This window comes from Oryzias melastigma, linkage group LG7, assembly GCF_002922805.2.
Source record: "Oryzias melastigma strain HK-1 linkage group LG7, ASM292280v2, whole genome shotgun sequence".
NCBI lineage: Eukaryota > Metazoa > Chordata > Actinopteri > Beloniformes > Adrianichthyidae > Oryzias > Oryzias melastigma.
Window position 1 is genome coordinate 15434777 of NC_050518.1, and position 15748 is coordinate 15450524.

A 15748-nucleotide genomic window follows, 5' to 3' on the forward strand; every position below is an offset into this window, starting at 1 on the left:
GATTGTAAACTTTTCAGTAATCATTACTGCATATTACATAAACAATAATCTAATATTCTCATAGAAAAAAAGACACTTTGTGCATGAAATTATGATAATACAAAAATAATTAAATCATCTTCATTTGCTAATGCAGTAAAGGTCAAGATATTCTCGTACACGTCTGCTCGTGACCCGGAACCGGAAATCTCTTCATTATGCTACACTACGATATTTTGCTATGTTACATTATGCTACACTACGTTATTTTATGTTGTTACATTATGCTACACTACGTTACGTTATTCTATCCTGTGTTACCCTATGTTACTTTATGTTATGTAATGTTACGTTACTGTAGGCTATGCTGTGGTGAGCTACGTTAAGTTACGCTACGTTACGTAACGCTACATTATGTTATTTTATGTTACACTATGTTATGTTACACTACGTTATGTTACACTACGTTACGTAACTCTACGTTATGTTACACTACGTTATGTTACACTACATTATGTTACACTACGTTATGTTACACTACGTTACGTAACTCTACGTTATGTTACACTATGTTATGTTACACTACGTTATGTTACACTACGTTACATAACGCTACGTTATGTTACACTACGTTACATAACACTATGTTATGTTACACTACGTTATGCAACTCTACGTTATGTTACACTATGTTATGTTACACTACGTTATGTTACACTACGTTATGTTACACTACGTTACGTAATTCTACGTTATGTTACACTATGTTATGTTACACTACCTTACATAACGCTACGTTACGTTACACTGCGTTACGTAACTCTACGTTATGTTACACTACGTTATGTTACACTACGTTATGTTACACTACGTTATATTACACTACGTTACGTAATTCTACGTTATGTTACACTATGTTATGTTACACTACGTTATGTTACACTACGTTACATAACGCTACGTTACGTTACACTGCGTTACATAACTCTACGTTATGTTACACTACGTTATGTTACACTACGTTATGTTACACTACGTTATGTTACACTACGTTATGTTACACTACGTTACATAACGCTACGTTATGTTACACTGCGTTACGTAACTCTACGTTATGTTAGACTGCGTTACGTTACTCTACGTTACGGAACACTATGTTACATAACACTACGTTATGTTACACTACATTATGTTACACTATGTTATGTAACACTACGTTCCGTAACGCTACGTTATGTTACACTACGTTATGTTATGCTACGTTATGTTACGTTACATTACGTTATGTTACGCTACATTATATTATGTTATGCCACATTACACCACGTTACGTCATGTTATGTTATGCTGTTATGCTATGATACATTATGTTACCCTATGTTACTTTATGCCATGTAATACTTTGTTATATTATGTTATTTTCTATTCCATAATATGTTAAGTTGTGTTATCTTTTTAAATTTTTTTGTCTTTGTTTTTTCCTTATACATTTTTTTCACTTTACTTTAGTGGTTAATAGATTGTTCTTGAATTAGATTGTTTTTTTCTCAGGTGTTCTTTGTGGAGTCATTATGTGATGATCCAGATGTCATTGCTGAAAACATCATGGTATGATTTTTTTTTTATTTTTTCCTTTTTCATTTGTGTAACTGCAACCCCCTTTATGAATTAACAAGCAGAAAAATGTCTGAAGTTTTCAAATGTTTCCTTCTTGAAGGAGGTGAAGGTCTCTAGTCCAGATTACCCAGAGAGCGGCAGTGACAGCGTCATGGAGGACTTCCTGAAACGCATAGAATGCTACAAAGTGACATACCAGCCTTTGGATCCTGACGATCACGACAAGTATGACATCACCTATGTATACTGGAACTTTTTCTAGTTAGAAACTGTGCTAAAACTCATTTAATCAAATTATGAAAACATTGAGATGTATTTTTTATTATTATTAAAAATGCTTACTTTTTTTTTTACTTTTATGGCTTAAAAGTATGAAGTTGCAGTAGTTGTCCAGCAGGTGGAGTTATAAGCTCATTTTACCACAAGGCAGACTTTGAACAAAAGGTTATTTTTTTTAATCTCAATTAAAAACGTTAAAGATAAAAACATTTACAGCAAACCTCCTGTCTTCATGGTTGATTTCTTCACCTCTGTTGGTCGTTACCAATAACGTGTGTCGCTCTTCCTGGAACGGAGAGCAATAAAGGACGGCCCGGGAAGACATTTAACCTTTAAACGCTCAAACTCGCCGCAGCATTATCAGCTACCGTTTGTGAACACAACAATCAAACTTTTCCAGCTCAGTCATTAGTAGCACCTTTCCAACAGGATTCCAACTGAATTGGTTTAAAAAAAGACGAAATAACAACAACAAAACTTCAAGCAATGAAAGTTTATCTCTCGTTTATCAGTCACTTTTTAAAGCAGATGTGTTCTTGGCCACATTTGTAGACTGTAATTGGTCACATCTCAGTTTGAGCTTTCTGTGGAAACATTTGGCCTTTGCTGCACATTCCAGTGAGGAAATATTTATTAGGTTATTTAATGTAATGTTCAATTAAACTTCATCTTAGTAGAAGTGCATAAAATTTATGGTTGAAATGTTGATTTACACTTTGAAAAAAAAAGAGACAGAGAATTTGACCCTGACTTTCCGGCGGTTGTTTAGACAACACAGACTGAATATCTCTTCTTGTCCTTGCTCAGCTTTCCTCTCTCTGCAGATATGTAAATATTTGCATCAGGTTTATCTTTTTCTTCTTCTCTCTGCTCCACAGGAACTTGTCCCTCATTCAGGTCATTAATGTGGGTCGCAGGTTCCTGGTCAACAGAGTGCAGGACTACATCCAAAGCAAGATCGTTTACTACCTCATGAACATCCACGTGCACTCTCACTCCATCTACATCTGCCGGCATGGAGAGAGCCTTCACAATGTGGAGGGGCTCCTGGGAGGAGACTCTGAGCTGTCAGAGAGAGGAAAGCAGGTGCTCGCCACTTTCTTACTCTTGCATATGCTGATTCAAATCTATTGTATTTACTACTTTTGCCCAGTTAGTTTAAAAATTGCAAATTAAAGGACTAAAATGTCTAAAAGTTGAATCTGCATTCATGAAAAACAAGCTTGTGTGTGAAACTCATGTATTAAATAGTGATTCTTGGGGCTGACATGTTGATTTTAACAGTTTGCAGCGGCCTTGAGGGGTTTCATCGAGGAGCACAAGCTGTCAGACCTGAAAGTGTGGACCAGCCAACTGAGACGCACCATCCAGACAGCCGAGGAGCTGGGTGTCCACTACGAGCAGTGGAAGATTCTGAATGAGATCGATGCTGTATGTTGCTTAGCCCATGACTGAAGGTACGGGCAGCTGTACGCAGTCAAAAACCTAATCTATTGTTTGTATTCAGGGTGTGTGTGAAGAAATGAGCTACAAGATGATTGAGGAAAAATATCCCAAAGAGTTTGTCATGAGAGACCAGAACAAATATCTTTACCGCTACCCTGGAGGAGAGGTGAGAGCTGCCGCTGACCCTTTAGAAGGCTTCCGCGTGACATCACTTCAACAAATGTGTACAATTCCTGTCTCCATAGTCCTACCAGGACCTGGTTCAGCGGCTGGAGCCGGTGATTATGGAGCTGGAGCGACAGGGAAATGTTCTGGTCATCTGCCATCAGGCTGTCATGCGCTGCTTGCTGGCTTATTTCCTGGACAAAGGCGCAGGTGACACACACGGCTTCATGAAACTGTCACGATAGTGTGGCATCAGAGCAGTCACAGCCCATCGCTTTATCTATGCTCTGTAGATCTATATTCCTTGTTATAGTTAAGAATTCAGACTAAAAGTACACCTGATTTTTCTAAAATTCTGATTCCTAATTCTAAAAGTTGGCATTAACTGCTAAGTTTTAATAAGAAACTGAAAACTATAATTTTTTTGGTAAATTGCTGTAAAGTCATTAGAATTTATATATAGTGCTGATATTATCAGCATGTGGGAAAGCCTTAATAAAATATTTTTTTTTGTTTTGATAATTTTAGAGATGCAGAACAATGTCAAAGAGGACAGAAATCAACACTGACTTTACATTTTCACTCATTCTTGATTCTGACGTGTTTTAGAGAGATGGTTCATAGAAGTGAAGTATTCATCCACTCATCAACAAGGACATTTTAGACAGGGATGGGCAATATATCAGTGTCAGTATCTGACCATATTTGCATAATTTGAGTTTATCTGCATCTGACTGATTTAAAAAAAATCTACAGATATAGTTCAGACTGTTTTCAGATACACTCCGTTTTTGACATAGACGCTGGTTCCTAATAGATGAGAAGCTTCAGTTTACAGTCAGTAATTGTTCTGACTGTTTTCATGTATATTTTATATTTGATACATGTTATTCCTAACTGATCCCTGGAAAGCTTATGATTTACAGTTATGTCTAATACTCTGTAAATGTTTTCAGATATATTTTCAAAGTTTTAAAGTGATACTTGTTCCTATGAGATCCCTAGCTGTATGTTTAAAACATCAAGTATAATGTGATTGTATAGTAAAAAAAAAGTTGTACATTTCTTATAAAGAAACAAAAAAAAATCTAAATTTGGTTTCATTTATTGACATTTACATCTGTATCTGCAAATATTGGCTATTGGCCACAGTTGCAGGGGAAATATTGGAGCTGTTATAAATAATAGGTATCTAAAAAAAAAAATAACTGCAATTTCAACAAACAGAAAAATGTGGATTTGCTTGACCATATATGCACCTTCATTTTTTTTGCTAATCCAGAGTTATTAAATCTCTCATCTGCTCTTAACTTTTCTTGAATGCTGCTGATCAGGGCTGTGTCACACATGCAAACAATGAAGTGCAGTTGATTTTGATTTAAGCTTCCTGGAAGCCTTGAAGAATATAAAAGGACCCTCTCCAGTTGGCAGCTGCACAGTAAATGAGGTTATGCAAATGCTTCTTTTTTTCATGGACTAAAAATAGTGTGAAGTGATGTTTTCACTTTTCATTGAAATTCAAAAGAGTGTTGCTTATTTGTTAAATATAAAATTGTTTTGTGACATTTGCATGGAAGACAGAATTAACATTAAAATAAATGTTGTCTTTGAGTGAAACATTTGGGACCTAAACTCCAAACAGGATTAGACTCCAGTTAGAAGAAGTGATGTGTTGAGAGGCTCTGAAGGCTTTCCAGTTTTATGTTTTATGAACACCCTAAATTTAAATGTGTGTCTGAAACAATCAGATCAGGATGTCAACTACATTTAGAGTTCACTTTACTTCTCATTTTTTAAGAAAACAAGTTAGTGTTTTTCTTTAGTTTGCCACAAGGGGTCGCCAAAGTACAAATATCTCAAATTCCTTCCACTAAAAACAAATAAAGGAAAAAAAATACATTACTAAATAAGGTATGATCAACTGTTTGTCTTGGAGTTGCAGAGGTTTATATTAAATAAATGCTAAAGCAGCTGAAAGTCTCCAGATTAAACTGGATTGCCAAAAAAATCCAGACCATGTTTTTGTATCAACAAAACGTCGACTTAAAGCGTCTTCAAGTTTTTAAACATATTTAACCCACTTTATAGGTGAGTTATAAAATGTTTGAACTCCAAGTAAAGAACTTTAAGTTTAAATGAAGCAAAATATTTTGAAAAAGAAAATCAACATTTTTCCATTTACACTAAATAAAAATGTTCACATTATAAACTATAATGATTAGGTTTACAATAAAAACAACTGATAACCCCTTAAAATATTATCTGCTTAGAAAAAGACACACTTTTGACCAAATCCTACACAAAACCTGAAATTTCTTCAAAAATAATATTTAAATCAAAACGTCGGTCTGAAGTGATGTTTTTATGAATCTATCTGAGAATATGACACACCTAACCACATCCAGGTCTGACCTACCTTTTGCTCTTCAGTGATTAATGATGCTACTCACAATCCCCATCTAGCTAGTTCTTATTTGATTTGGCTTCATCCTGTTTAAGGTTGTGCGGAGGCTGGTCCGTATCCCAGCTGTCACCGGGCAGGAGGCGAGGTACACACAGCAAAGGTCACCAGTCCATCACAGGCCAACTTCAGGACAGAACAGCCATTCACTCCCACAGTGCATGTGTTTTCATGGGGGGATGAAGAACTCACACCAAGGGTTTAGCAATGCCACAGGTTCAGTTTGTGTCTGCATGTGTCCTCTGGTTGTGGACAGTTTCCTGTCAAAGTTGTTTTTGAAGCTCCCAACATTTCCCTTAATTATCCTCCGAGCATGCTCACAAACCTTGTAGATCAGAGCGTGGACGGTGACAAAGAGAAAAACAGTAGCCAGGTCCTGACGCAGCTTTTGTCCACTCCCACCCACACAGACTGACCACCAGAGTTTATGGAGCTGCTGAAGTGTCTTTAGGTGTGTCCTGTCCTGCATGGGCAAAAAAATCCCCTAACATCCTCCCCTAAAGATGACAACAGAACGATCTTTCCAAGCATCCTGCGTCACTTCTTCTTCTTTCTTTTGGTTTAGATGATCTGCCCTACCTGAAATGCCCTCTGCACACCGTCCTGAAACTCACTCCTGTGGCTTATGGTATGTAGCCGTCTGCTGAAATTCCCTCTGTTTTTTCTCCACTTGTGGTTAATTTGGGTTCTGTCTCACCCCTCCAGGCTGTAACGTGGATAAGTTCGACCTGGGGGTGGAGGCCGTAAACACTCACAGGGACAGACCATTAGTAAGTTCGTTTTTTTAGATGTTATGCTATCAGCCCCTCCATATATGTGCTTCCCTTCAGTGAGTGACCTGCCATGACAAGAAAACAGTTGGAGCCCATCTTAAACTTAGGAATTTAGACCAAAATTACACCTTAAACCATCTCATCCTGCTTTGAGTTTCCAGATTACCAGGAGTCTCTGCGTACACTTTGATTGGAAACATCTGCTCAAAACCTTCAAACTTTTATCTGTTTCTGATAATCCTGAGCGAAACGTCAAGCACAAGTACTGAAAACGAGTCAGAATTACCTCTGAATACAAGCAGCTGCTGATGTGAGTCCTCTGTTTGGTACATTTAAACCTGTTATGGCGCTCACAGCCTTAACCCCCCCCTCACCTCTCCTGCACATCCTGAGTGTTTGTGGAGTCTGTGTGGGTTGAGGGTGGAGTCTCTGCGGGCGCCATTCCCACAGACGACCTGACATCCACTTTGGAGAGCCAGTAAACACTTGGAAAAGGTTGTGGTATTTCACAGTTTTTACACTACTGTTCTACTGGAGGAGGAGGGAAATGAAGGGGGCGGGGAGTCTGCTTGAATATTTTGGTAGGTGGCAGAAATAGTATCCGCTTGGATGCCAGTAAATTCAGCTTCCTCTGCAGATCTGTGTGTCACATGGAGATGAGTATTACTGCAGCTAACTTTAGGATGTTTTACTTCCTCATGAAACCAAATGTTTATATTTAAATCTTTTCCATGAGGATTCAGACCCACTATGACATAATATGTAACTTTAGTCATACTTGCTTGAATTTTAGGCTTAGTTCCTGAAAAAAAACTATTTTTAGTTTTTTTAGTTCAAGGTAAATTTTTATTTTTGTCTTCAGAGCATTTTACTTGTAGTTTACTTGTAGTGAAATGAAAATAATTGTAACACTCTACAATAAAGCGGAGAATTACAAAAAAAAATAAAAAAAAATAGGGTATAAATGTATGTCTTATGGATAAAATATAGAGAGTTAAACAACTTAAATATATGCCTTTTTCCTTTATCATTTTTTCCATTTCTTCACAAACTTCCCCAGTCCTTCACCCAGATGTACCAAAGTCTATATACATTAGTCCTTATATACACAATCACTGCGTCCCTTTGGCATTCTCCTCCGTTGTGATGGAAGCAGTCTAAGGAGATCGCGGATTTTCAACGTCCCGTCCACAGGATCCCAATATGGAGCTTACCGGATGTCTGTTGACGAAGAATGGGAAGGTCTCACCAAATAGCAGCTGGAATTCCACCTTCTTCCATTGAATGATACTCTTCTCCAATGTCTCGGTAGTCCATATTAAAAGGTTTTCTGCAGCAGTCGACGTTGTGAGTGGCTGGCTCCGGAATCCTCACTCTAGTCAGGCCTGTTCCAACCTTTTCCCAGAGACTCGCTTCCCTTTTGAAATGTTTGTCATCAGTGGTACACCTGTGCGACAGGAAGTCCCCTGGTAGCCATGTTTGTGGTCCAAATGTCCAAATGTAGTAAAAAGTCCACCACCATTCAAAAATAAACTAAAAAAAAAACCATACATACTAGACCTTTTTAACTTGGGTTAACACATGGAAAGTCATTACTGAAATATACATCTATTTTTTTAATCAGTAAAAGACATTCCTATTCTGTTCAAAAAAAAAAACATATGTGGCAATGCTACATAATTAGTTAAAGTACTCAAGATTTTTTCAGTTTATCTATATTTTACTTTGGATTGTTATATTTTTGTTAATTGATGTTACTTTAGTTTGAATTTAAATTATTTTCCTACTGGTTCAAGTTTTCTTTTAGTGCTCAGGAAACACAATCATGGCTCTTATTTTGAAATGAAGTTATCTAACAGTGGGAAAACTCAAAATCAGTTGAAAATGAAAAAGTTAGAAGTTTCTCCTATGAAATAAAAGCTGACAAGATTGTTTAAATCCTCTATGTGTTAAAAAACTAAAGCTGTATGTCAGATTTTCAAAATAAGACTTTTGTTTCATCCTTAAAATGAAAAGCAAACCATAAAACTTAGTTTTCTTATTCTTTAAATTTGTTCATATCAGAAAAATTCAAAACATTAAAATACAAACTTTACAGACACTGATCAGCAAATATCAATCAACTTAAAGGAAAAACATTCAACTTGACTGAATAGAAGAAATCCTCAGAATATTTATATTCAGGCATGTCCAAAGTCTGGCCCGTGGGCCAAATGTGGCCCCCAGGCTCCTTTCATAAACTGGGAACAAACGGTGACTGTAATTTTGGTAAAAACATATTCCGATGAACGGGAAAAGATGAAAGGAATGCCATTCCAATGACATATTGACTCAATATTTCAATTAAATGTAATGCGGTTAAACAGTTTAAAGGCTAATAGTTGGAGCGCACACGTCATGTTTACCTTATTGTTTATTTTAGCACCATCGGCTCAGACGGTTGTTGTTCTAAAGACTTAACACGTGTTTCCCATTCCCAACTGTCAGAACTAATTATAGTGTTCTTCATGTTGGTGCATGACAGCATTTGTGTTCTCTATTCCCAACAACAACACAGACATAAGCTTAATTATTGACTTTATTTTGGCGGTACAGCTGCACCTGTTGATTGTTTGGCCGTTAATTTCAATGTTTTGGCCATAGACTGTATATAAGAATAACTATTGATAATAATTATTTTTACAGTCAATGGTTTTGGCCTTCTAATTGCAAAAATGACTATCCTTTCAAATATAAAGTCACTCAAAATGTTTTAAAATCATTTTCTTCAAGCAATAGTCCTAAAAAATAATTGTCTTTGTGTCTAATTGTAAAGAAATAATTACTTTCCAAACGTCTCAACAGAAAACAGAACTTTTTAAGGGATACAAATGGGACATTTTTAATGGTAAAAACTTCAAAATAAAAGTAAATCCCAAGTAGACTAAAGAAATGCCACAAAATCAACACGGGGCAACTTTTTCTACCACTCTGATTGGATTATTTCATTGTTTTCAGTCCTTGGACGTGTGAGTAATGTTTCATTTTAGTCTTCATTTCCTAATCAGCTTCCTTCATGAACGCTCGGAGCTGATTAGCTGAGCCGCGTCAGACGTTCAGACACAGGGTGTTGTCCATGTCTGTCCAGACTGCTGAGGCCATCATGACCACCACTTTCCTATTTATGGTGCTTTTATTTTCCAATAACTTTTTATTTTTTCTGCTTGTGTTGTTTGTCACACTTGCATGTAGGTGACACCATGATTTCAGACGGATGAGGGCTTTTATTTTGTTAAGCTAATCCACCCATCATGTTTCTGTTTGGGCTGTTTTCTTTTAGACTAAAGGCAGGACGGACGGCATGCCTCCACCTTTCCTGCGTCGGAACAGCTTCACTCCTCTTTCCAGCCAAGACCAAATCAAAAGACCTCGTCTTTACAGCGTGGGCAGCCAGTTTAACGCCCGCACGTCCCACGCTCCTGTTTTACCCAGCATGCACTTTTCCGAGGCACCTGAGGGCGTTGACTCTCCACAAATAAAGGTCAGTGTCAATCAAGAGGAATAAAAGTCAAACGTTTAGGTGAGATCTTCCAAATTCCCGTTTTATTATGATTATGCCGTTTTTAGACAAATCAATAAAATCATTTTCTGTGAGAATTTCTGCAGAGCGGCAATAGTTCTTCAGAAATCCACCTCTGAGTTGTGGATGGGACTGTTGGCGCTGAGTTACCGAGAGCTCTCTGTTTACACTCTCTCATGCTAGCTTACAGCCCACAATCTAACATCACCAGGGCAACAAAAACAGGGAGCAATATTGGAGCTTTCCAGCCGTTCAGTTTTGAGTCGGATGAGATGCCGACTCGGACAAAGACGTACATGGATCTAGTCAAAGGGATTCCAAGACTATTTTTCATTTGCTCCTGATTTAAAACAATTTGAACAAAGAAATACTCAGACATGCAGTTAAGTGTCTTTATAAATGTCCTCCATCATGAGAAAAATACCACAAGAACATGTTAAAAACACTATTTTAATCAGAGTGGGTCTCTGAATAACAATTATGTATTTAGTTACTTTAACATAAAGTCTTTTTCTTCTGAAAAATAAATCTTTTCACACGTGTACTCACCATCACGAGTCATAGATTTTAGCATGTTTTTGTACACTTGTGACCTTTTTTGGCAGAAATTGTTTTAAAGTTGGAAATGAGCTGAAGTTCCGGCCGTGCCAGTCCAAACAAACGCCTCATTTTCTGTTTCTGATTGTCTCTCTTCCTTTTTTGACAGGACCGTGAGAATGATTTCACTGAAGCCGACGTGGAGGACTCGGTGAGGAATTAGATGACCTGTGGAGCACCTGTTGTCTCCTCTCTGCCATCACACAGGCGTCACTGTAATCTGCACTGGATCTGTATAGGTTTTAATGTTATTTTGGGTTTATTCTATTATATTTATGAATTATTATTTAAGCAAATTGCATTTTAAATTTTGGCTGTGAATCTAGACGCACAAAAGAAACGATGTAGAAGAATAAAATTCCTCTCGGTGTCATAAACTGTAACTTACAGTTTGTCACTTGTATAAAAACTCCAGATATTGTTACTCAAATTGTTTATAGCTTTGTAACATTCCCAAAGACTGCTTACATACCCGACCGGGTAAAGTAACGGCTTTATTTTGAAATGCAGCTTAATCACAATAAGAAGCTTTTAAGCAGCAACACTGAAACTTTTAAAATGAAACGTCCGGTCCAGCCAATAAAAAAGCAGGAGTGCCGGTTTTGTTCTCCTTTGTTCAGTTATTCTACAATAGAACAAAAAGGGTTGTTTTTCTGTTTTCTATTCGTTTTAATAACATACTTTATTGTAGATTGGACATTTGTATCATTTTTCCTCATATAAATATATATATATATATAAATAAAAGCCGCAGAACTACTTTTTCTTATAAATGCATAATTAAATATTGTGATATATCACAGAATTGATTTTTCTCTACACTTCTACTGTTTAGGGTCACAGGGTCACTGCTGTCAGAAAAAAATGCAGGTTAAACCCTGGACATGTGGTCTGTCCTCTTCTGACATGTTTTCATTTTACATTTTGGGAAGGAAATAATCTCATAAGTATCTATATTTAAACATACACACCCTTTCAAAAAATAAATAAATAAACTGAATATAGATTCGGGCCCCACTGTTCACTTGATTTCTTGTATTGTTTTTGTTTTTTTTACATAAATTGTGGTTCCAGCTCATAAAACACACAAAAAACAGAAATTAGAATTCTGTGGAGAAATCAAAATTTACTTCTTGGTTTTTGCAAAAAGATAAAAACAGATTATAATCATATCTGTCAGTTTAAAATGTTATTTTCATCTTCAACACTTTATTAAAATGAGAAGAGTCTGTTCTGCTGGAAGCTGAAATCTGCATCCAGATCCTCAGCAGAAGGAGTCATGAAATTCTCTGAAACCTCATGTATAAATAGTGGATTGAAGGAATCAGAGTTTATCAACACCAGCAGCTCAGATCATGACTGACTGGAGATTTCACGTTGGACCTCCAGTCTTCCTCCAAACCCTGAGATGTTAATTCCAAAATGAAATTTGTGTTGTTTTTATTATTTTTTTTTTCTATTCTTTTTTGTGAGTTTCATGAGCTGGAACCTCAATTAATGTGAACAATAAACAAATAAATGCTTGAATCAATCCAGCAGTGGGCCTTGAATCTGTATCCTATCAAAGTGTCATTTTTAAAAACTTTTCCGTGATAATTAAATATTAAGGAGAGGGTTTATACAGCTACAATAGAAAAAAAGTTTTTGCAGAAATTAAATTCATCTCATATTGTTATGTCTGGTGTCTTCTTTACTCTAACAAAAGGCCTAAATGTTGGTTGAAGTGCGCATGAGCTCACTGGGAGTGGCCTTGAGTGCCCGTCCAGACACACTCACTGATGACAAAACCACATCTGTGACTAAAAAAAACACAAATTATATGTTGAAAGCCGTCCTTGGACTGCCAGGGTTTTTCACAACGCTGCCAACAAGTGTTGCAATTTTTATGGAACCTCTTTCGTCAGTCTGGAACCATCACTGTGTGATTCTTGGAGCGCTCACGTGTCAGCTTTAAAAAATAAATAAATAAATGAAAGGATGCTCTTCTGTGACTTGCTTTAAACTGATTCTTGAATTATCCGTCTGGCAGATTTTAGTCGAGGAGAAACTGAGATTTGAACAGAAATGACACATTTTCAACCCATGAACACACACGACATCCAGACTTTTCTTCTTCCGTTTCCGGAGCCATGCAGCTTCGTCCTGATCAAGGTGAGTCAGACACAGCAGCTGTCACGGGGTGAGAGTGGGTGGCGCCTGTTCAAATCCCCACTAAGCTTCATTTAGGTACAAAGATGGACGAGGGCACAAGCTGATACTCATGTGCTGATCAACAGGAAGAAACAGAATTTTATGTGAACTCCTTTGAGAAAAAAAGACAATAAAGTAATAAAGTAAAGTTTACATTATGTACACAAGCAGTGGTTGCTTTTCATTATCATACTTTCACCTTTTTAATAGGTGATTTATGTGACAGATGCTGAAAATATTTCAGCTAAAATTGTTTAATATTAACACTTTAAAGCTAAGAGTTATTTTATTTGTGTGATACTATGTTTCAATTAGTTTTATTTGTTTATTAGCGGTCAGCAGTTTAATCTTCTCAGCAATAATTGTATTTTAACTACAAATTGTTTTCTTAGAAATTTTTTTGTTTTGCTTTAATGGCCCTCTGCTTTTTTTTTTTTTTTTTTCTCAAATACAGCTTAATTTTTGTTTTTTAATGGGTTGTTGAAGCATCCTGTGATGCAAATCTGCATGAATTAGATTAGCATCAATTAGCCACAAGAGGTCATTGGGTCATAGCAGGACCTTTTGGTTCTCTGATTGATTCTATTTATTTTAAGGTTAAAATTAGATTAAATTAAACAAATAATTATTGGATTTATCATAATTGCTGCTAAAATCTTGCTTTAGCTTTTATTAACAAGTTTACAAATTCTATTTGATCCACATTTGATTTCATTTGTGATTAGATTCAATAGGTTAATAAATATTAATTTAATTTATATTCAAAAGCTATTTTATCTGGTTAATAGAAATGTGAAATAATGTGATCTAAGGTTATTTTCATTAACAAAATCATTATTTCTTCAAAAATAACTGAATTAAGTTTTTTAAATAAAAATTTGTTAAAGAAATAAGAATTCTATCAAAGAAAACAGGATTTCTTTAACCTAGTGATGATTGTAGCTCTTCGTTGGTATTTTTCCCCAACAATTTTATTTTGAAAAAGAGAAACCAAAATAAATTAAATCCATTATAATTTAGCATAGTTTGATTACTTATTATTCTCCTTCATCTAAAAAAATAATTCTTTATCTCAGGTTCCAGTCATTAAGATTTTAAACAAGCAGAAAACAAGTAGCCTAAATATGAAATATTTATATTTTTTCCTCCCTATCTTGTTCATTTGTAGCATCTATCTTAATCTACAGTGATCCTCCAATCAGCTGCTCTCCTGGAGTCCCAGCCTCCTTCATAATAAAAGCTCCTTCAGTCTGATCCAGTTTAACCCTCAACCTGTCCTCACAGCTGCAGGTCCAGAAGGAGCGCAAGCATGAGGAGCACCGCAGGAATCCTCCTGCTTCTGTCATCTGCCTTACTTTCTTCAGGTACGCTTAAACAAATAAACAAACTATGACGTCATCGTTGTTTACTCACGTTTTCCCACCAAACAGCTCAGGTCGCGCCGCAATGCTCCGTTCCGAATGAGGTCCAGAGCGCCAGACTGGTGCGGGGTTACCCCCCCACTATGAAGTTCAACATCGGGGATAGAGTCTACTACCGATGCCGGGAAGGATTCACACCAAAGGACGGGAAACCTTTTGTGGTGTGTAACGATGGAGCCTGGAGCAAACTGACTCTTCAGTGTGAAAGTAAGAACTGTTTTTACTCACATTCAGCTGAATAAAAGAAGGTTTTAATCGCAAAACTACAAAAACAACGACGGAGAGTGCCCCCTAGTGGCCACAATGAAAATGCATTAAAATCAGCCAAAAAAAAGAAGAAAAAAGTTTTTAAAATGACTATAATTCAAGTTATAGAACATACACTTCTAAAAAAGTTGTTCAAAAATAATTTATGATGCTTATTTTGTCGATAAATAATTATTTTACTACAAATAACTGGTCAGAAGTTAAGAATTAAAACCAAAATAAAATTAACTTAAAATAATTGATAATAGTAGTGAAATTAAGCAAAATAAAAAGTTAAATGAAGCGTAACAGGGGTGGGATTATGCAAATTGGCTTTCTTTCTCCCCCTTTCAAACAATTAATTAAAGTCCTTTTGACAAACTTATTATAATTGAATAATAATAATAATGAATATGTGGATGTATGCATTTATTATCTAATCAATTAACAACTAATCAAGTTAAGTTTGACATATCTTTGTATAACTGTACTGTATATTTCTGTTGTTTGTCTTTATTTGTTTTATTTTTGTTTTGATTGCTTGACATAAAACTAGAAATCCAACTTTATTTATAATTTCCTACCATATAAAATTACAAAAAGCTCATTTATATATTTTACATCGTGATCTGGTATGTTTGCATTCATGTAAGACACTCTTAAATCATTATTCATTATTTTTTTATTTTTGTCAATTACATATATTTATGGATTCTTAGTCCAAGAGAAGTCACATGACCTCTTTAGATTTAAAGACAGATTTCCTTACAATTTGTTACTTATTGTTCTTGTTTATTCATTTTTCCCAAAAACTAACTTGTTCTATACTTTCTTATCATTAAAAGACATACTTTCCTTTATTAGGATTTTGAGCTCAAAAACAGATAAACTGGATTTTCCTGCCACCTTTTACCTTCTCGTTTTCTCCCTGTATCAGAGAAATCGTGCAGCTATGCTGGAGATCTGCAAAACGGCGAGCTCATTTATGAAGGAAATTCCTACCTTGGTGAAAAAG

At 35.9% G+C, this 15748-nt stretch overlaps 2 protein-coding genes across 5 annotated transcripts in view; both read left to right on the top strand.

Moving 5' to 3' along the window:
• LOC112158773 (6-phosphofructo-2-kinase/fructose-2,6-bisphosphatase 2) overlaps positions 1 to 12854 on the top strand; it is a gene marked incomplete in the record, with an annotated part of 16116 nt that extends 3262 nt beyond the window's left edge. For both annotated transcript variants that reach the window (XM_024292312.2, XM_024292313.2), the window contains 10 exon segments: positions 1531 to 1587; positions 1697 to 1821; positions 2754 to 2961; positions 3160 to 3306; positions 3383 to 3487; positions 3567 to 3696; positions 6513 to 6575; positions 6653 to 6717; positions 10040 to 10240; positions 10986 to 12854. In XM_024292312.2, the coding sequence (XP_024148080.1) occupies positions 1531 to 1587; positions 1697 to 1821; positions 2754 to 2961; positions 3160 to 3306; positions 3383 to 3487; positions 3567 to 3696; positions 6513 to 6575; positions 6653 to 6717; positions 10040 to 10240; positions 10986 to 11039 (1155 nt within the window).
• A 1415-nt stretch (positions 12855 to 14269) lies between these two features.
• The window catches only part of si:ch73-217n20.1 (complement receptor type 1), an 8323-nt gene continuing 6844 nt past the window's right edge, over positions 14270 to 15748 (top strand). For 2 of the 3 annotated variants that reach the window (XM_024292317.1, XM_024292319.2), the window contains exons 1-2: positions 14270 to 14430; positions 14497 to 14694. In XM_024292317.1, coding sequence (XP_024148085.1) covers positions 14376 to 14430; positions 14497 to 14694 — 253 coding nt within the window. In that variant the 5' untranslated portion in view covers positions 14270 to 14375. Of the gene's footprint in view, positions 14431 to 14496; positions 14695 to 15670; positions 15740 to 15748 lie in introns of all 3 variants that reach the window. The other variant, XM_024292318.1, reaches the window with a different exon arrangement.